Raw genomic sequence first — 22,111 nt, forward strand, 5'->3', positions numbered from 1 at the left:
AAAACAATCACTACAAATAAACTAGAATCTAGAGTAGAGAGGCACCCTCGATTTCTAAAATCGATGGTTGTTGAGTTGCAGCGTCATCTAGCGAGGAAATCGATTGATATTGGTTTTCCAAGATGTCATCGAGATTTCTACATCAACACTAAAACTGCTACTTACCCGAAAAGATACAAATACTCTAGATCAACACTCAGAATCGTAATAAAGCATCCAAAGAGTGTGCAATGTTCGACAATTGGTATTCTAAACTTAGTGTCGTGATCCCACCACAGTTCCTCCAAGCCATCCCTCTCAAGGCTACCCAGTCCAACAGAGACGAGAACGAACGAACGAAGGGCTCGACTTGTTCGTGTGACGTCACCTCTGGAAGATGAGGGAGGGTGAAATTTTGGATCAAGGCGGAAAAGACCAAGGACGAGGAAACTGCATTCACTTTATAAATCTGCAGAGTTGTTTTGTTTTGTTTGTCATTATTCTTTTCTTCTCCAAACAAACAAAAATAGCAATTACAGATATCCATTGGTAAAGTCCACCCACTCTTACGGGCAAAAAGAACGATAGGCTAGTAATTTTTTTCCTATTACGGCATTGCATCAATTTAGTCTATTCGTGTATAATCAGAAGAAGAGAACCTTCGACTGGCATCATGAACAATTGTTCATCCTATATTTTATGTCTTATTCATTTACTTGTATTAAACGGATCTTCTCGGAAGTGTTGGCCACAGATATATGAAGGTATGTATCCATGAAAATAACTAAGGGCGCTATCCTCGGTGCAGAATGGTATTTATAAATCATTTTAATGTGCTTTTTTCATCGATCACAAAGCTCTTTAAATTAACGATTGAAATTAAATTTGAAGACTGTATGAGCTGACATTTCAAAATTTTACTCAGTAATTTGTTTTTCTTAGAAGATACTAGAGGTGAACAGGCTAAAACAACAACAAAATCTTTTCTGAACATATCTTTCCAACGCGCAATGCTGACTTCCACCATGCACACTCTTTAATTATGAAGAATTGACTTAGTTTGAACTATAATGTTATTTTTTACGTTCCAATTTTCACAAACTACCCTCACAAAGGAATTCAACATTGTGTATTTGTAATATGTCGAATTTAAACAAAATCACCAAGTTTTGAATGAAAGAGAGAAAGGGAGGGCGTAATGAGAAGGTTGGGGAGGGGGGGGGGGCGCGAATGTATAAGTTGTCGAAATTTAACCAAGACGAAGAAACCGAAAGTAAGTTATACTTTTTAATTGGACAAGAGAGTAAACAAACGAGCTCGTTTGTTTGGAGAAACCAAAAAGACTGCTACTGTATCCAACAAACAACATGGCGGATAACTGGTTTCAGTCTTTACGTTCTGCTCAAAAGACGTGCCTAATTCAAGACGGTATTGATTATTAATGTGTTCTCATTCTGTCTAGTTGAAACTAAGGCTGCTGTCATTTTAGAGTGTGACAGGACTGCATGGTCTTGATGAGTAAATGCGAAGTTTCTATTCTATTTGAATCTGACTTGGAACATTTTGAATGGTGCCGAAAGTTCGAGATGTGTCATTCTCATACCGTGTATGTTGTTGAGCATGCTGTGTCTTGAAACCTCATACTTCTGTTTTACGAAAGACGGATTGACATTTTTAGGTCTCTTTTCTATAAGGCCTAGTAACTGTCGCTATTTATTTCCATCCCTTATAATTCTTTGTTCCCTTCATTGTCAACCATTTTTTGTGTTCTACTTTCATTTCCATTTGAATAGAAATAGTACATCTAATATCTAGATCTAGATCTAGATCTAGATCTAATCTAGTACGATGTAAATATGTCAGTCACAGTATGAGTCATTTTCAAATGTTAACTATTCGCTACGTATTATTTTCGGCTTGTGGACGAATTTTTTTCAGGAGGGCGAATGAGATGAATCATGATGACTAGTGGGCAGTTAAAAAAGGTCTTTGGGCCACAAATTCAAATAAATATCAACATATTATATACCAATATTTTCAGTATTGATTGTAGAATACATCTGTAATGTTTATTTATGTATTTTTCAACTTTGGTTCCTGTAAGAGGCGATTATGCAACACAATTTTGATTGGAAGCGGATAAAATTTGAAAATAAAAACTTTATTCTTTGGTGAAACTCAAAAAATATGGTTGCACGTAGTCAAATGATACATCAAAATAACCATAAATGAACATAGAACTGGAAAATATTGAAAAGTTTGCAGTTATTTACATACATTCCATAACATTTGTACATTTGGATCATGACATCCGATTGAAAAAAAATAAATGTTTTATAATCTTGAAAAACGATCACAAACAGAAAAAAAAAACACTCGTATCTTATATGGAATTATTCAGAATTGCATTTGGAATAAACCTATACATGTTTTGAGTGGCACTTGTGTAATTTCATCAAAAAGTAGTGATTTTGGGGAGAAAAAAATATTTTGACAATTTAGATCTAGACCTCCTAGAGATCTAGCACTCAAAAATATTGATTTCTCAAAAACAGTGCATTGGCAATATGAGTCCAATTGTATCAATATTATAAAATAGAGTACTACACTTCTTTAGTGGGCAAAATAATGATATATTTTGTTGTGTAAAATTACTAAGACTGGTGTCCGGGCTATAATTTTGGCATCGCGGAAAACAAAGTCGAATAAACTAGGCCTACGAAATCGCGTTTCAAAACTGAATCTAAACTTCCGATTTTCAGTGGAAATGCTTGACCCGGAAGTCAACAATATATTGTGACCTTTATTTTAACATGGATGTGGATTGGAATAGAATCTAAGCTAAAATTGAAGATCGTTTCTCGAGCCGCCGGGGGCGGCTTAGCGTACTGACGGCACTTTAGCCGCGCCGCCCCCCACGGCTCGGCGTAGCGAATGAGTTAATAGCACTGCCAATAATATCATTTTAAACTGTAGCAAGAAGTGTTTACCCATGAAGTTTTTTTGTTTATTAAATTATGGTTTTATATTTGAGCCACAGAAATAAAAAGGAGAACTACAATGGCTAAGGCTAGTTTCAATAAAATGAGCCCAATCCTGAAAAATAGAAACATCTTAATGAACACCAAAATGAAAGTCCTGAAATGCTTTGTTTGATCAACCCTTCTATATGGCTGTGAATGCTGGATAATCACTAAAGACAGTGAAAATAAAATAGAAGCAACAGAAATGTGGTTTCTTAGGAGACTGCTAAGAGTATTGTGGAAGGAAAAGAAATCAAATGAAGGAAACGACAAATGCAGTTTTTGGGACACCTGAATAGACATAAGGGTCTTGAACATCTAGCTCTCACTGGCAAAATTGAGGGCAAGCGAGGCAGGGGTAGGCCCAGAACAACATACTTAGGGAACCTAAACAAATGGGTAACAGGAAAAGATCAGGGAAACGTAGCTTTTTTGAGAGCATCCAAGCGAAGGAATGAATGGAAAACCATGATCGCCGATGTCTGTCGCAGATCTGGCACTGGATGATGATGATGATGATATTAAAGCCATTGCCAAAACATGGGGAAAAACACATACGCATCTCAGATTAGTGTGCATAAAATGTGATTCTTTAGTATTTATTCCTCCAAAACTTATACACATGTCAAATATAGGATGTAGAAGCTGCATAAGCAGTTTCAGACCCCTTGTCAGGATTACAATCTTGATCAGTTTTTGTAAATTTTGTGCCTAAAATGTTCGTTTTTTAGTGATTCCTGGACTATCATTTTGAGCACACCAATCAAAACTTCCAAGAATGTCCCAAATTCAGTATTTTGGGTTGGTTTATTTTAATGTGTACTTTGTTCGTATGCTATTTGTCATCGAGAAAGGTTCATTTACTCAGGAAATCGGTTTATTTGTTTGCAAATAAAGGAATAATTCAGATTACTTGTCCGTTCGTTGTGTCATCACGGGCTAGGTGTTTCAGAAACAGCATTTTATATTCCTAAGAATCACCTTAACTGTTTAAATCTTTTTGCTTTTTGTCGTTTATTCAATACTTCAAAAGCTGTGATGTGCAAAAGGAACAACAGATGCCTAGATCTACAATTTTGGTCGGCTGTTTAACCTTCGCTATGATCTTCGTCATTTCGTGACGTACCGGAAATCCGAATTTTGACACACTTTTGTTTTGAACGGATCATCAACAGTGCCCGGATATAATTGTTTTCTACAGTAACTTCTCCTTATCGGGTTCTGCAGAACAGCGGAAGCAACGGTGGAAAAGGAAAAACGAAAGTATTCATTATTGTGGTCATTGTTCGGTGACGCACTAGTAATCTAACGTTGAATGTGATGTACATGACTGTTTTGCATTTTTTTTATGCTACCTGTTTTTTGTTTTGTTTTAGTAGAGGTTTTTCGGCGCTTGCAACTGCATAAGGTCATATGAATGCCAGAAGATTAGAGGTGTTATAAGAGAGTAAAAAAATAAAAGAAGGAGGGGAGATAAGGACGATAGATGTTTGATAGGAAATAAGGACGATAGATGTTTCATAGGAAAGAAGAACCAAACCACACCAGAGCACCCGCCAACCACCCACCCTGTTGAATATTTTAGTGAAATTGTGGTGTTTACTTTGGGCTCCTGGAACAAGAGTGTGATGTGTGAACAAACTTCGAGAGATGGATAATTTCTGTGGTTATAGGTAAATTTAGCTTGTGCTCACGCAGACATACAAGACTGACGGACGTAAGAAATTAAATTGTCCTAACAGCAAGCATTTTTTACGTTATTTGCTTCTCTTACTCAAACAAATAAACAAACGTGTCCTTGTAATTGTTTATAAATCTGTGTAACTAAAAAAATACACATTTGTTCTTTTTTGACATGATATGCCTTTTTCCAATCATTGTGCAATTGTGTCGTCATTGTTATACATGTGCAAGTAATGTTTGTCATCATTGGTAATATCAATAAAAGTTTTCAACATATATTTCGTTCATGCATGATTCATTCAGGAGCAAAATACTTCCTTATTGATTTGTGTATTTCATAGTGCACATTTGTTCTTTGTAGGCATGATTTTACCTTTTTCCAGTATGTTATGTCATCACTGACCACGGCATCCAAAATTCCATCTCAGCGATCTTTTAGTTTGTCCAGGCCCCCAGAAGTTAGTCATTTATATATATAAATCACCGGCAGGTGACCTGCGATTTCACTCGTCAGGTCGGGGATTGACCGGGGTCAACTCGTGCACAGCGCTGTCCTATCTTGTCCTTATCAGAACACGTTTCATCCCCTAATTTCATGAGCCGTAAAATGATGCTCATTCTACCCTTACAATCTATTTCTTCACCAATTTCGCTTCGTCTACGTCTTCTTGGTATCTTGTGAAAGTTTCAACAGTTTTCATTGATTCGTTTGGGAATAAAAGCTTTAAATTGTGAGTGTTGAGTGATCGGAAGTGCCGTTAATAATGTGATCTCTTCAAATTTAATTACAAGTCATTCCAAAATGAAGCATTGGTGTTTATTTCTGTTTGCGCCGTGGGATAGCCATCAAATAATATTTTCTAATGATGTGAATTTTGTTTTTCCAGCACTTTGCTGTGACTGGCAATCAGTGAGTGAATTGTGTTCCTAAGTAAAAATTGTTAAACTGCAATTGGTCGGTCACACATATGAGAGGTATAGAGAGTCTCTGAATGAACTTTGTCGGGTGTGTTGGCGTTTAAATTTAACTGTCAAACAAAAAAAGTACTGAAAGCCACGATTATGTAAGACAAAGTCAGGAGATATTCTCTTGATTTATGGGATTGATGTGAGGGACGAAGATGAACAGTCGTATTCTGCTAACATTTGTGTCAAGTGTTTTACCGCGATTTAAAATATCAAAAGGAGATATGGTGTTACGTCACGTCAATTCATGCCGCAAAAAAGCTGTTGACGCTAGAAGGAACATGTGGTGTGCGTTTGACAGTAACATAAATGTGAATTCCTGCTCCGTTTGTCGGCATCGCTTTGGTGGCTGCATACAAAAGATCCATTTCAAGCAAACTTCGCAACACACCCCAAACATACCTCCATCCCCACGTATACAAGGAACTGACAAACACAATTTGTACAGAAACAAAATACTCTCGCGAAACTGCTAAAATTGAGGAAACAAGTGGACTGGAAGCAATATTCAATCTTCTCAATGAAAGATTTAGCCATGTTCACACTGCAATATCACATCATCTCAAACCAGTCAAACAATTTTCACTTCCAGGAATCCTCGTAGCAATCGACAATTACATGGCCGCATTCAGACGCTATTTCCCCGCAAAGTTATCCCAAAGCTACGCATATCATAGCAAAACTGTATTCCACACATACAACAACACATGTTTGCTCTCGGACTTTTGAGAAAACAGGACACAGAAAGCAGCCACCTAGCGATCTCAAAACTGGAAGCCACATTGTGTCATCATTGTTATGTACAAGTCATGTTTGTCATCACTGTTATGTACAGGTCAGCCCCATTGATTTTGTGCTTTAGTCTCTTATTAGTTTAAAATTGTTTTACAGTGTTTTTCTGGTATTGAGGCTTTAATAAATGTATTTGCACAGCCTTTCACTATTGTGATGTATTGTCAATGATAATGTCCAATGTGTATCCTTTCTTGTACGTAACAATGATGACATGTTCTGTGACCATGTCATTGTTACAATGCTTGTCATTAATGTTACCCTTTTGAATGGAGTTCATAGTGTATAACGTCTTTGTTTCCTAAACAAATAGAATTTTAAGTCTATAATTTGCTTTGCTGCTTATCTGTTTTTGCCATCACTGTTACATACGATGACAAGAAATACAGTGGTTGCCAAGCCAATAGACCCATATCTCCAAAACCCTATCTCTGCTTGCATGTCATGATACTTCCAGAATATGAGCACTAAATTTTAATTTGGGACTGATAGAAAAGGGAGTCAAGTTGCACATGTTAAAGATCCCTTGGTGATTGAATATCATAAAAAAATGTTTTGGCACCACTGAATCTCAAGACATCAGAAGGGTCTCCATACCAATGTCTATAATGTAATGATTAGATGCTTTGCTATTGCTTGAAGAAGATATGAGTTTGATTTCCAGGTGCTTTTGTTGTTGTTATTGTTTTGGGTTCTTTAAGATCAAGTTTCTCTATCTGACTGCTGGGATGCTGATATTATATTTATAAATTTATAGGCCTATATCCCTCTCACCCCATGTTGATCCGGACAGGCAGGTTAGACACAGCCAGCCTATTAAGAATTATCTAAAATTGTGTTGATGGGGATGTAAAACATCTATATAGGTTTAGATCCAGTCCGTGCCGGTTTGTCTAATTGTCTCATCCATTACTTTTTTATCCACCTCTTCCTCTTCGTTTGATCTTTTTTCTTTGTTAGATAAAAAAGAATTTTTCACTCACTCACTCACTCACCCACACGCACACACTCACTCACTCACTCACTCAATTTCCTTCTTCCTCCACACCCCTGATCTCGAGGTAGAGGTAAGATTGGGCACCTTGTCTTTTCGGTATCAGTACAAAAATGGAAGAGGTCCCTTGTGCATGTTGCACATGTTAAAGATCCCTTGGTGATTGAATATCATAAAAGAGTAGGCCATTACACCATCACACAGCCAAAATGTATAGTTAAGGAACTCCTTACCATGAAGATTATCCATGTCACACCTGTAAATAGTAGGTCACTCTCTCTTCCCTGGTCTCTGATTTGGTTTAAAATTACAGGAAATTTTAGGGGGGGGGGGAGGGGGAGTGAAAAATAGCCGTTTGTACAGATAGCCATGTATATAGGTGGCTGTCATGGCAAGTTTGACTGTATGTTCACCATTCATTATTATAGGCGATTTTTGGTTCTTGTAGAGCCCTCCTACAAGTGAGACCATGTTTTTGGGGTAGCTCATCTGTAGCATCATTTCTAGTAGTTGACTGTGAATGATGGCAGCAAAAGCCATTCTGTCTACCTTTGACTGTAGAGTGAACAATTGTTGAAGACTCACCCATCCAGACCTGCCTCATATTTTATGATCTTCATGAAATACCTTACTTTTGACCAAGCAAGGGCAATTTCATTCATTAAAGCTACAGGACTCCTGATAAGATTGGAAGTGCTTTTAGAAAAAAGAACTGTTGGTGTTTGTCTTGAAATGTATATATACAGTCGAACCTGCCATTATGGCCACCTGTACAAACGGCCACTTTCCATTTTCCCATGTGCGTTTTTTCTTTATAATTTAAATGTGTAAAACGGTCACCTGTCCATCACGGCCGTGACCACCTTATTTAATCGACCAATTGTCAAATTTACCTGCATCAGGCGGCCAGGCGTGGTCTCTCAATCAATGCCCAACGCTTTGTCAAAAATTTTGAATCGGCCTCTCACTCTGTGGACGGACCATCATAATTTTTTCGCCTGTCATTATTGTTAGTCCCTCCAATGTATGTTTACCCAAGTTAACCGATGGCTAAGCCTAGCAATAAATTGTCAACTGCTGATGAGGGTAGCATGATCCGTCATAACCTATAAGCCCCGCCCACGACTTACTCATGCACAAATCGTGTGAGGTGACTGGTCACTGTTGTGTTTACCTAATCTGTAACAAAATAACAATGGACATTGACATGAACTTGCGACTGAAGTGTCACTCTTTCCCTGAGTGGTGGCGACCCTTGTGTTTATTTTACCATCGATCGCGCTCGGTCTTCATCGTCTAACATAATATTTTGTTTTTTTAACCCTTGCAAAAATCAACAGCAAAAAGAAAGCTTTCCAAAGAAACAAACTGTCAAAACAACACCAAAAACCCTTCTTACATCACCCACCCCCCTTTTTCTGAAAAAAAAAACCCTTTTGAATTAGCCTTAATTTAAGGCAGTCTAAAGTCTGAGATCAGCCCTGGTTTTGACCTCGGAAGAGAATGATTTGGTTTTTTTCATTTTGATCAGTCCTGCCTAAGATGGCCACCTGTGTTATACGGACACTTTTCTCCTTGATAATAGGTAGCCATTTTACACAGGTGTGAATGTATCTATAGATGATATATATATGTCACGACGCAGTGGAATCAGCCGCTCGTAAATTTTTGGGCCTATGGAGTTATTGGTATCATCATAAATGTTGTTCATTTGCCTTGCTTTCTGTGAAAAAAAATATATTTATCTGGAATAGAAGTCAAGATATTTGCGATTGAAGAAGGTGGGGTCACCTGTTTTCTTCAGAGCTAAAATTAGCAAGAAAATGGCCACCAAAGTTTGGTGACTTCCATAGCTTAAGAGTCCTTGGAAACTGCAAATTTAGATGTGTATTGCCTTTTATCAACTTTTTTCCATAAAGTCCACACACAAAAGTTTTTTGAACTGACATACAAGGTGTTGAGCCAAAAAGCAAAAATGCGGAAAAAAATGTCCAAACTTGCCGAAAAATGCTGATTTCCCAGATCAGGCGTTCGTAGAAACAGTAGATTTTCCATCGGTTTGGCAGTTTTTCTCAAATTTTTGTTTTTTGGCTCCACATCTTTACGTCCATTTAAAAATATATTTTTGGGTGGATTTTACTGAAAAATATTAATTTAAGGCACAAAAAAATTAAATATTCAATTTTCAGATTCTAAGGATTCTCCAACTGTGGTGGAAATCATCAAACTTTGGCAGTCATTTTCTTGCTAATTTTACCTCTGACACCAGGCAACCATCATGTCCTCCAATCACAAATATCCAACTTCTATTCAGGATAGATGGGTATTTTTTTCATCATAAGCAAGACAAATGAACTAGGTTTAAGAGGATACCAAAGCTCTTCGTCCAAAATTTGACGAGCACCTGATTCCACCATATTGTGACACTTAATTTAAGGTACAATATGATATCATACACCTTTAAAATGAAAATCAGCTAAGAGCTTAATCTTGTAATAATTATTTGCAGTTGAGCTTAAACTTAAATATATCTGAAACTCAACAGAGCTTATAAAAGTCATTTGATTTGAGTTTGTCCTGGTTCAAATATGTATTACAAAAATGTAGTGCTGATTGCTACTATATTGCATGGGATTGCACTGTACAATGTGTTCTTTGTCCAAAATTATTTAAGAGCAATTAAGGGTTAATATTATCTTTGTGCTGTATTCTAATCTATAATTTTGTTAATCTATTGTTATTTTCTTCTTCTAATAAGGGAGACGGAAAATCCACTTTACATTTACTGATGGATCTGAGCTAGCTGAGGAATATGACTTCAAGTCTGATGAATTAATAGGTACTGTATCCCTCTGTTGATTTTGCTGAGCATATTGCTCATAACCAGAGCATTACTGTTTTAATATTAATATAAATTGAAGGTTTATCCTGTTCATTACGTTTTATAGAACTATAAGACCTAGCGTATTTCTCTTGAAGTATGAAAAGACACATTTACTTTACATTCAGTCTGAGCTATCTTTATTTGCTATTGTGCAGGTCTTTTTACTTCGTTGGAACGTTTTTAAACCTTTGTCTTTTTGCTTAGAATTGCTTTACTGTATTAGTTTAAGAAGTTTAAGGTATTTACTTAAATTCAAATGACTGAATTACTGTCAGTCTCAACTACCGTCTGTAGTAAATGCTATATTAAAAGTATTCTAAATCCTTCAACATAATTTCATCGACAAAGTTTGATTCTGTATTTATAGTCATGTTTTTAAGGTTATGATATGAGAGAAAAGTTTTTCGAAGGCATTTTGAACTTTTACTGAAAGTATTAGTGATGTTTTGTCTCCCTTTATTTCCTCAGTGCGAAAATGGAAAAGGAAAGGAACTTTAGGAGGCCATGGCAGATGGGAGATGGAAGTAGGGGAACAGCATGCACCTGTGAATTTAGATGTTGAAGGTCTGGTTGAGAGCAATGTCAATGTAAGTCTTTCAAGGCTCAGAATTCCTCCTCTTTTTTTGATATATATACTTGTTCCATAGCTAATTTAACTAATTATGATCCTTCGTGGTACAGGAAAAATGCATTTGTAATCATAAGTAGAATCTTACTGGTTTTATGCTAGAAAATGATAAAATAATTCATTTTTGGACATATTTTACTGTATTCTTTTACAATGATATAGTATAAAGATAGATACTGGACCCGGTTTAGCCCTAGTCTGGTGCTCTCGATAAAGTTTCTTCTTCTGAAGTTGCCAATTTTTATCTCTTTTTGTTTTGCTCTTATTTCTTTTCATACATATCTTTAGGAATTTTTGTTAATGGAAAGAGGCGTTTTCCTGTGCAAACTCATAACAACATGGCTTGAAATGAGCTGTCAATTTTTCCTCAGCTTCTTGACTTTGTCGATTTAAAACTTTTACATGTAAGTGTAGATTAACATTATCAACTGGTTTTCATTCTTTTGGCACTCAGCTGAATCTTTTAAGATGTAGCAAAATGTGATATTTGTGCAGTGGTGGGGCGTAGTGAAGGGCTTAAGGGCTTGAGCCCCCACCCCCTTCTCTTTCCCTACACAAATGAATGTTTCTTCTAATAAACGAAATAATAATCAGTTGAAATTGTTAAAACTGCTTCAGAATCTTACGCCGCCTCTATTGCATAGAGTGAACACACACACTTGCTCCTTTATCCAATCACTGTTGTCACTGCTTACAACGATATTAACCTGACAGCCCATCAGGTTTCATCAGGACTCAGCAAAGGATAAGCCCTTTCCCACGGACCTTCTTAATAAAACTCTTCTTGAAAAAAGGTTAAAGAAACAAACGAGAGCCTGCGGAAACTGTTGCTGGAGAGGGCTCGTTCTCTGCAAGCCCTGACAATTTGGGGGGGGTGGGGGGGAGGGGGAGTTCATTTCATGACACACTTTCCCCAGAGACCCAGTAACCTAAACACAATCATAGGCCCTTGTTAAGAATGCCTTACTTTCTGCGACTATGACGGCCTAATCCAGTGACTGTTGTTCAGTAGTCTTCGCCTAAACGCACGCCGTACAAAAGCAGGCTCCGCTGAAACGCACACTTCCGTCATCTGACGGGTTTTTTATTATATAATTTAGACGTACAAATGCACGGTCATTTCTTCTAAACACACGTTCTGATCCGTGAAACACGCCGACAGGTAAAGCTTGAAAAGGGGAAATTTCCACTGACAAATAATAGGTCTTGGACTGATCGGTGATATGTTAAGGGGTTGGGGACTGAAATGTTTTTTTATTGGTTACTGGAAATGCATCTTTGAAAAAAGGTGTCTGACTGGTGCTTGGGTAACTGAATGTAATGTTTAGTTAGACCTAGGCTTATGAAGCGCAACACGCGTGAATGCTGTAAAACACTAGATAGGCCTCTGTAGGATTTAAGATTAATCAAGTAAGCCTAATCATGTGCTCGAAGAACTTATAACGTATTTGTTCAACGAATCACAAGAGAAATGTTTCTCTGAATGTAGAGATTTATATTTTGATGTCATTCATGAATTTACAGTCGGGTTTGGTTGCTTGGAAAGCCATGTGTCTGCGCCGTCGTCTCTATGACTATCTCCAACAGTTTTCTCTCAGGCTATCCCGACATTTTATGGTGCATATCATTACATTGAGTCTGTTTTTCTGCCCCTTCCACCCATTCAACGCCTTTGTATTTTTAACCGCAGTCAGGGAATCTTTCACAAAACAGTAACGTTTCGTCACATTATAGGCCAAAGTGACCCCCACCCCAAAGGGAGGTCGCTAGAATATCAAAGCAATGAGATGACTGCGTCCCTTCCTCCCCTTGCAAAGGTTCATGTAAACGCACGCTCCGTATAAACACAGGCTAAGGAGCCCTCCCGAGCACCGTACGTTTAGGCGGAGACTATTGTATGCATTTTGCGTGTTTTTTGGTAAGTGCTTTATGGCGCTTGTAACTGCATTAGGTCATATGAACCCTTTTGTCTGTAAGTGTGTATAAAACATACTCACACATATATCTAGAATGTCCTCTGAACCAAGGAAATTTTATCTTTGAACTCAATCTACCCTCATTTCTTAGCCGCACCCACTGCAACTGTAGTTGTGTATACTATATTTCTTATGGCTAGACATGTTGGTTTTCTTATGATTGTGTTGAAGTAAGAAGTTTTCATTTTCCCATTTAACAGCTTTTTGGAGAGTTTGAAAATATGTGTACTTAATTTTGAATTCAAATTATGCATTGACCTTAAGCTATATATTACTTTATCTATTTCTTGCTGGCAGCCTATTTTTGTTCGCAAAGACACCAAGTCACATTACCAGTGGAGGATCAGGAACCTTCCATATCCCATTGCCAACTATAATGTTACAGTGAAACAAGAGGACAGACAAATTGTCATATCAACTGTGAACAAAAAGTAAGTCCTTATTTTTTCATCTTCCTATAGGATCCTTCTGTTTCTTCTTAAAAGCAAAAGATATGTGAGTTTGTGCCCGCAGAAAGGTCCCAGTTGTCAGAAAATTTGGATATTGAAATAAGGGCATATTCTTGTAGCAAATTCAATGCTGAACATGCTGATTTAAAAAATTTTCCAGATATCTTGAGTAGTTTTAAAGATATGCCATACAAAATTATTTTGTAACTCAAGGTGTAAAATCAAAGTTTGGAGAAGAACCCACTTTCTAGCACATTTTTAGCTTTTGGTGAAATACAACATTTTGCAAGAATAACTTATAAAAATATAATTAGACTTAAAATATTATAAAATCATTTCCATGTTATTAAGAAATAATTAAACGTGTGTTTTCTGATGGAACTAAATTTTTGACCAGGTAGGGGGCTTACGACGTTTTGCTAAAAAATAGCTTTGCCGACAACTGGGACTTTTCTCCCGGCTCACACATATATGTTAAATGTTTGTCCACCAACTGAGGTTGATGACTGTTTTCTTTACCCTGATTCTCATTTGAGACTAGTGAGCAGATGTCTAACATTGTAAACATTTTGTTCCAATTTATGATTTGATATCCTAGAATGTTTTGGACCACTTTTTAACAGTGAAAACAGAATCGTTTTGTTGTATTGTCCATTATAAATACTGTTCAGAAATATTTCAAGTGTTTAAGGTCTTTGTGGAGCCTGGACACACAACCTAGTTATAAAACGAAAAAGTTTACCTTCTTCTCAATATGTGGCTTTGTTCCGTGTCTTGTTTCTGTGCTATTTATAATTTTTAAATATTGATTTGGATGTAACCCTTACAAGGCCTTTAATCAGGGTATCTCTGTGGCTTTTAGTGCTTTGACAAATAACAAGCAGAGTGTTGAAGCTTTACTTCACAGGGGGGGAGAGCAGTGCTTCGCGACTTGTAAAACGGTATTCAGAGAGAGCTCCAGAATCAATACACAGTCACTCCATTTGCTTGTGGAATATGAAGGTCAATAGTAGGTGCTCCAAAAGGTCAAATTTCTGCTACATTACAGTAGGCAAAGTGAACAGACTGTTGTGAAGTTTAGAGCAGGCTTGTAACATGTCCACTTGCGATATATTAACAGGTACTACAAGAAATTTGGAATTCCAGACCTTGATCGGTGCAGCCTTCCACTTGAACAAGCTGCAGTTGAGGTTGCGCATGCCAACAATACTCTGATCATATCTGTAAGTTTGTGCCAATCAAAATTGTAGCAGGCTTCCACTTGAAATGTCCAAAATAATTATATTTTCAGTATGTACATTCAAACCCTGTTGTAAGGCCTACCTTGGGATGAGCATGAAATTAGCGGTACAGCTGGGCTGGGGGTACAAAGTGATAGCACAGAGTGCCATCTTGGCCTATAGTGGACTAGTAGAGACTTGTGACGAACTGTGACCAGTCTTACTTTATCTAGATCTTTCTTCTTGCGTGATTGCCGTGCACAGGGGAAAAACCAGAAGCAACCTATTGTATGTACAGCCCCAGCAGAACTTAATGTAAATTCAAATTGAAAGTTTTGGCCAGATCAGAATATAGGGTATATGTGTCAAAGACCCTGTAGATATAGTTGTTGTTGGTTTGTTTTGGTTTGTTGTTTTTTTTAAAATCCGATACTCGTTAGTCCTCGGGCCACCTGAGACCTTTAATATAGGACTTGAGTGTGAGCCCTCACAACATAAAAGTCTCACGGGTGCCCTCCAGCGTTTTAGTCTTCGGACTGATATCTGGCGACACCATATATATTCTGCCAACAGGCCGGGGTGGCGCAGTTCCTTTGAAGTTTCTCTAAATGACTTTAGAATTACATTCTATTTCCTATAATATAAATATAGACAAATAGTCATGCACTAGCACTCTCACAATCAGCGCAAATCAGAAGCATCAGCAACAAACACTAGAAATTGGCCGAGCTCCCAGAGATGTGAGGGAAAAAGATTATCAAACAGCCACCAAGTGGGTGCTGTGCACCGTGTGTAGTGTGAACTAGTGCTGTGCGATTTTGAGGAAACAAAAAAATCATCGAAGCTTCGAAGCGTGAGCTCACTATTCATGACATTCGAATACCTCCGTCGAATGTTTTTTTCTTATATATCGCGACCCCTGTACTTTCTTGTCTTATCTCCATTTTTAATAACAGTGAAAACAGTTCTTAACAAAGAGTGAGCTCAAGAAGATGTAACATTATCTCTGTTAACAAAATGGAGATACGACAAGAAAATACTGAGGCCGCAATATGATAAGCATAAACCCTCTATTCTACATTCGCTATGCTATTCACAGCGCCGTCGAATGTTTTTTTTCTTATTTAAGATAAGCCCAGATCTAACTTCCGCAATTCAAAGGGCCTTCGAAAGGTATTTTGTTATATGTGACGAACCCAGATCTAACTTCTGGTATTCACTGCACCGTCGAATCGTTTTTTCTTATTTAAGATAAGCCCAGATTTTATTTCCGCAATTCAAAGCCCTATCGAATTGTTTTTTCTTATATTGTGATAGCCCACCAGTCACTGAGCGCGCATGTGTTGTTGTCGCAGACAGTGCAACGTGTTGACATCACGTCACCGTTCATAGCGCTTCGAATTTTGAGTAGAGTTAGACTAGGGGAGCTCATTGCGACAGCTAATTTCATGGAAAAAACATTGGGTGACCTTATTTAGGCCACATATGGCCTAAATAAGCTAAACCCCCCTCCCTTACCTTATTTGGGCCACAGGTGGCCTAAATAAGCTAAACCCCCCTCCCTTACCTTATTTAGGCCACACCTGAGGCCTAAATAAGCTTTAAAAAACCCTCCCTTACCTTATTTAGGCCACATATGTAGTCAAAATAACCAAACCAATGTAAAGCATTGCTTTCTTTACAAGTTACATTATTATTTCTTTATAACTCTTCACATCCATTTTCCTTCACAGTCGTATCGTACATGACATGTGATGTAGATCTAGAATCAATTTAAGGTCCTTGGAAAGGTGACCAGAAAATAACAAAATTATATTATGATCTTCACTTGCACTTGCAATTTTTTTGACAAATTAAAGTCTACCTAATTAAATTTTTTCCCCTCATTTTTCTTCACTATAAATGACAACTGGCATGTATTGTTTTCAGTTATTATCAAGAAAGTGGATAGGCGGACTACGGGGTCTATCTAGCCAAAAGGATAGGTGGACCCTGGGGTCTACCTAACAAAATGCTAGGTTTTAGGATGTGAACCCCGGAGTCAGCGTAGTGAAATAAGTAAATCTAGATCTAGGTTTAACTAAGGATCGGTGGACCCCGGGGTCAACATAGTGAAATAAGTAGATCTCAGTTTATTTTATAATAGGACTGGAGGAGCCCGTGGTCAAAGTAGTGAAATTATAAGTAGATATAGGTTTAATTAAGGATTGGTGGACCCCGGGGTTAATGTAGTGAAATCAGTAGATCTAGGTTTAATTAAGGATTGGTGGACCCTGGGGTCAACGTAGTGAAATAGGTAGGTTTAAGGTGGACCCCAGGGTCTACCTAACGAAACACTAGTAAGGTTTTAGAATAGGTGGATCCTGCGGTCACCGTAGTAAAATAAGTAGGTTTAATCAAGGTGTTCCGGGGGTCCACCAATCCATAATTAAACCTTCTTAATCCTCTATGGCTATGGTGACTCCGGGGTCCACCAATCTTTAAAGAAACCTACTTATTTCACAGCGGTGACCCCGGGGTCCACCTGTCCTAAAACCTAGTATTTCGCTAGGTAGACCCCAGGCCCCGGGGTCCACCTTAAACGTGCTTATTTATCACTACGTTGACCCCGGGGTCCACCAATCCTTACTTAAACCAAACCTTATTTCACTACGGTGACTCCGGGGTTCACATCCTAAAACCTAGTATTTCGCTATGCAGACCCCGGAGTCCACCTATCCTCTACAGGACTATACTAATACTATTATTATCAATTTGCAATTTTCATTGATTAGCATTTTTTTTTTTATATTGAATCAGAGACTCGCTGTCTAGAAAGTCCACTGCTAATGCTATTTTTATCAAAGAAAATGGCACAATTTGATTTTATGACATGCTAAAAAAGGAGTTTTTCAAAAATCCAGAAAATAACATAAAATGATTATATAGATCTATATATATATATATATATATGTATTTTATTATGCATACTAAAAGACTGAGCAGAGGCTTACAATGTAAATTCTGTGCTCTACAAGTAGAGAAAATCTTAAGTTTGCGCAAAACAGATTTTAGAAAAAAAGTTGGATCTAATTATTCTAATAAAAGTAAAAGTGATTGTTATGGTGGGATTTGTTATTATTAACTCTGGAAATACAGTTATCTGCTGAATCTAAAATTAACTAGAACTGTGCAATTCGTTTTATTTCAATTCCAAAGCCCAAAGGCATAGCAATAAGTCAAGTTAGATCTAGATCTAGCAGTTGTAGGCTCTCTGGCTGCTTCTAGCATAGGCCTGCTACTACTGATTCTAGACGAGGAATCTAGATCTAGCTATCACCTGCACTATTAAAGTCAAATATATGGTAAAATAAAAACAAAACGGTGAATTGTTTTGTCAGTCAGTACATCCCAATTGCCATAGCCGCACGTATTAATAGTTGATATAATGCAATACCGAAGCAATACGTTATAACAGTGTGCAGGGAAGAGCGGGGTGCCCGGGTCGCTGACCGGTTGGTTCGGAGGTTCGGCTTTTGTAGATCTATGCATTTTTTACGGAAAGCCCTATAATTGGCCTATTACTAGATCTATTATTAGTGTTGTGAAAACTTCAACCTCTACAGCTCAGGCGTCAAAAGACGTTGAAAAATAATAATACGTCCTGAAGTATCATAATTTATACAGAATAACACAGCCAGTAGTTTTTATTTCATAGAGTTATAAAAAATAAAAATTGCCTTATTTTCAGAAGCAAATTTTAATAGTTCCAGTTCTACTGAATCGATTTTCACGCGAATTCAACCATTTTGATGATCTTTCTTTTCCTTTTAAAAAGATATAGGCCTGTGGGATGTGGCAGTGCGATTAACACTGAGTTGTTTAGATCCATCAAAACAGGAGGCTTCGTGGCCGATCACAAAAGTCTACGGGGCTTATCGAGGCCGATTCGCCCTGCCGTGTGCACGTTCACTAAACTGCCTACTAGATAGAATCTACTACCACAGATTCTCTACACGATCTTTGCTACTACTACAACATGTACCACTACGAGACAGTACGAGAGAGTGCCACTCAGGCAAAGATAGTGTAACTTTGACTCAGCCACGTTGTGTACACACTTTTTATACCCCAAATTTGACCCGGAAGTCCATTCGGACGATTTGACCTTTTCATTGACCAAAGTGTGCCAAAATGGTAGCCTAGCTTTTGCCCCTCCATGAAGGAAAAATCTGGCCCTCATTCAAACCATTGGTATTGAGCAAAATTTTGCGTATTGTGCTTTGTTCTTACAATATTCATTGTGATTATGATTTATAAGTTGTACACTGAGATAAAACTGTACTAAATGAGAAAGGTGCGCCATGATGAAAGTGGAACGAACTCAGTCGCCTGAAAAGGATAGTTTGAGCATGTGTGGCCTAAATAAGCTAAACCCCCCTCCCAGACCTTATTTAGGCCACATGTGGCCTAAATAAGCTCCCCCCCCCTCCCTTACCTTATTTAGGCCATATGTGGCCTAAATAAGCACTCCCAAAAACATTCGTTGCGCTTCAAGAGTCATGTGCCTGTGCTTGAGCTGTCCATAGTGTGGCGAGTGAATATTGAATAGTAAGAGATATTCTCTAAAGAATTGTTTTTTAATTCTTGTAGGCTCCTCTTATCACTCTGTCTCGTAACCATCAAATATAGAGTAATTCTGTATTATATATTTATGTTAATGGTTTTAGATAAATTGTGCTCCAGATTTTTCTATGTTTGAGAAAAATGAGACGAAAATCCGTTTTCTGTATCTGTTTTTAAAAAATCACACAGCATTCGAATGGCTCTGCCAAGCTTCGAATAGCTGTGAATAGTGCAAAAATCATGAATTGTCGAATAGTAAAGTCGAATGGGCACAGCTCTAGTGTGAACCTCTAGTGGCTAATTTGTTGGCGGTATGTCGGTGCAAATTTACATTAATTCGATAAGGACCGTATAACTTGGATAGTTGGCGGATGGCGGTGTAAAGGCTCAAGTTCTATGTTTGTGTGGGCGTTCTTTTCGTACATTGGCAAAACTTGGCTGTAAGCGGAGCTGACGGTGCAACAAGGTTTGACTGTACTTTCAACAGCATTTGATCTGAGTTCAAGGACCAAGATGAAGCCCAAAGAGGGAACTGGCGTGTGAGAAAATATAAAGCAAAAATGGACCACCACCACCACCACAGTTAATATTAAATTTTGACAGCTAAAAGTTTTCTTAACTTATTAGTTAATCTCTATAGTTAGTATTTCTGTATGTATTTTCTGACCCCTCCCCCATTTAAAGTTTCAGACCCAGTTGGAAAGTAGGCGGGAAACTGATTAATAGACCGAATGGGGAGGGTTAGGTGATGTCAATTTCAAAGTCTTCTTAGGGTAAGTCCTCTTACTCTTTGTACCATTTTGTGAATTTCTACTGTATCTGTACTTTGTATTTTTGTCCTGTGCTTTCAGTACAAGAAACCCGGAACTGTTCTGGACTTCGAGAAGAAAATGATGATGGAGATCAAAAAGTTGAAAGCATCCAAAGATGGAGACGTGGACTGTACTCCAAGCTGACAGAAGATGTACAGGATTTTAAATAATTTTGTCAAATCAAGGTCTCATTTCTAGCATCATTTCCAATATATGCAATTCAATCACTACTGCTATTTCATATTATGTGCTCAATAAAAACCAAAAATGCATCCCTTCTCTACCCTTTGTCTAAAAATAATTTATATAATTTGTCAACTTCAACTTCAAAGATCCAAAGATCTAGTACCAGAGCTTGTTTTAATTTTTAGGGCACGAAAAAAAAAAAATCACTTTTTGTACATCAGCTTTGAAGACAAGACTGAGACTTAGTTCAAAAGACAAATCACTTCAGTACTTTCAAACGTTCTGAATTATTCTGCAGAAAAAGTCACAAAGGCAACTGATCACTGACCTGCTACCAGTCAATTTCACCTGTCCACGGTAAAAACAGGAGAAAGACAAATTGCTCTGTTTTATCTTCTCCTGTTTTTACATGCGGGTCTAAGAGTTGGATGACGAACAAAAAAATGAAGGTCACAGCGAAATAAGATTCGGATACTTTTTCTTTGATGCTAGTCTAAATCGCGTAGAAAAAATAATAGGTTATTTACAGCGTGCTCCTAAAACATCAATACATCAAAAAGTTTACCTATTTCCATCAACATTGCACACTAACGCCTATGAAACGCAGTCCAAAATACAAGTGAGTACTTTTCGAAGAAACGTGTAGCAACCTCTAGACAGTCTTGGGGGGACACATGTGATTCGTAATTGCACTAAAAATGCGGCAAAGGGTGGTGTTTAAAATAGGGCCCTATTAAAGAAACTTGAAGATTACTTGATCAATTTTTTTTTTTATATTTGGTCGCTGGCCTATAGAAGTGCCATGCAAAGTCACATTAGCAAATTGATTAATGAGCTGGAACGTTTTTAACACAGCCAGACATTGTGCAAACTACAGAGCAGAGACGGAGGCTCTAATACATGCCGCAAACATCATCAGGGATGTGGTAGACCCCCACAGCCAAGTAGTATTCTTAACAGATGCCATGTCAGTAATTTGAGTAATGCAGGCAATCACTTCCGGAAAACTTCCAAGGCTGCGAGAAGTAATTGAGAGTATCCCATGCCTGAGTACCGTGTCGCCGTGGATCCCATCACACTGTGGTGTCTTAGGAAACGGACAGGCCGACAGGATGGCCAAACTAGGTGCACAGAAAGAGCAACTAGACGACAGCGTCAACTACACAGAAATAAAAACTCTTATAAAAATTAAAATACACTACTTAAAGCACCACACACCTCAGATAGCTACCATGAGCTGTCTCGCCTAGAACAAATGATTATCTTCAGACTAAGAACTCAACACACAAGACTGAGACAACACATGTGCAGACGTTTTAAGCTAGTACAATCACCAAAATGCCAGTGTGGAGAGACGGACCAAACTGTGGAACACATCCTTCAGCACTGCAAGACGTACAGGGCCCTGAGACGGGAAACGTGGCCAATCCCATTGACACACACTGCACTGTAAGAGAAACTGAGCAGAATGGCCCAGTATTTTTTTTTTAGTACGGGGTTTTAGGTCGTATGAGCGCGCGGAACAAGTTGGGTTTTTTTCTCAATAGCTCACGGCTGGGCCCGATTCTTGTCAATATTACTAATTAGAATGTTTTTAAATGCTAAAAATCGAGTGTAAATAGATTTTTAAATAAAACAACTTTCTAAATAACACTTTAAAATTTCAAGCAATCTATTTTTATAACTTCCCATAAAGGCCAATGGCCTTCATCATTAAATCTAAATTTCTGTTGGGAACAACTACGGAAAAAATATCTTTCACTTTCAATTTTTTTGCATTTTAAGTATTTCCTTCGGGTCTCTCTGAAGTCTAGACATTCGGTTAAAATGTGTCTAATGGTAAAATCTGTGTCGCATCCGACACAGAACGGCTTCTCATCTCCCTGAAAGAGGTATTTGTGCGTTAGGGCCATG

At 37.8% G+C, this 22,111-nt stretch overlaps 1 protein-coding gene across 2 annotated transcripts; it reads left to right on the forward strand.

Annotated features, from left to right (window-relative positions):
- Positions 1-432: 432 nt before the first annotated feature.
- Positions 433-20,288, forward strand: LOC101853657 (protein DPCD). 2 transcript variants are annotated; one of them, XM_013080770.2, is made up of 6 exons: positions 433-743; positions 10,196-10,276; positions 10,790-10,908; positions 13,223-13,356; positions 14,495-14,597; positions 20,051-20,288. In XM_013080770.2, exons 1-6 carry the CDS (start codon positions 653-655, stop codon positions 20,153-20,155), a joined length of 633 nt encoding a protein of 210 aa, XP_012936224.1. In that variant the 5' UTR covers positions 433-652; the 3' UTR covers positions 20,156-20,288. The 2 variants fall into 2 exon arrangements, with proteins under 2 accessions (XP_012936224.1, XP_005089488.1); XM_005089431.3 differs by lacking the exon at positions 433-743 and adding an exon at positions 1,310-1,407.
- Positions 20,289-22,111: the final 1,823 nt, after the last annotated feature.

This window comes from Aplysia californica, unplaced genomic scaffold (genome assembly GCF_000002075.1).
Source record: "Aplysia californica isolate F4 #8 unplaced genomic scaffold, AplCal3.0 scaffold00006, whole genome shotgun sequence".
NCBI lineage: Eukaryota > Metazoa > Mollusca > Gastropoda > Aplysiida > Aplysiidae > Aplysia > Aplysia californica.

Excerpts from the sequence above, each read along its gene's own strand:
- LOC101853657 (XM_013080770.2), top strand. The coding sequence starts at position 653 with ATGAACAATTGTTCATCCTATATTTTATGTCTTATTCATTTACTTGTA. Across the intron at positions 10,277-10,789 it reads CAAGTCTGATGAATTAATAG|TGCGAAAATGGAAAAGGAAA; the intron begins GTACTGTATCCC and ends TTATTTCCTCAG. Across the intron at positions 10,909-13,222 it reads TGGTTGAGAGCAATGTCAAT|CCTATTTTTGTTCGCAAAGA; the intron begins GTAAGTCTTTCA and ends TCTTGCTGGCAG.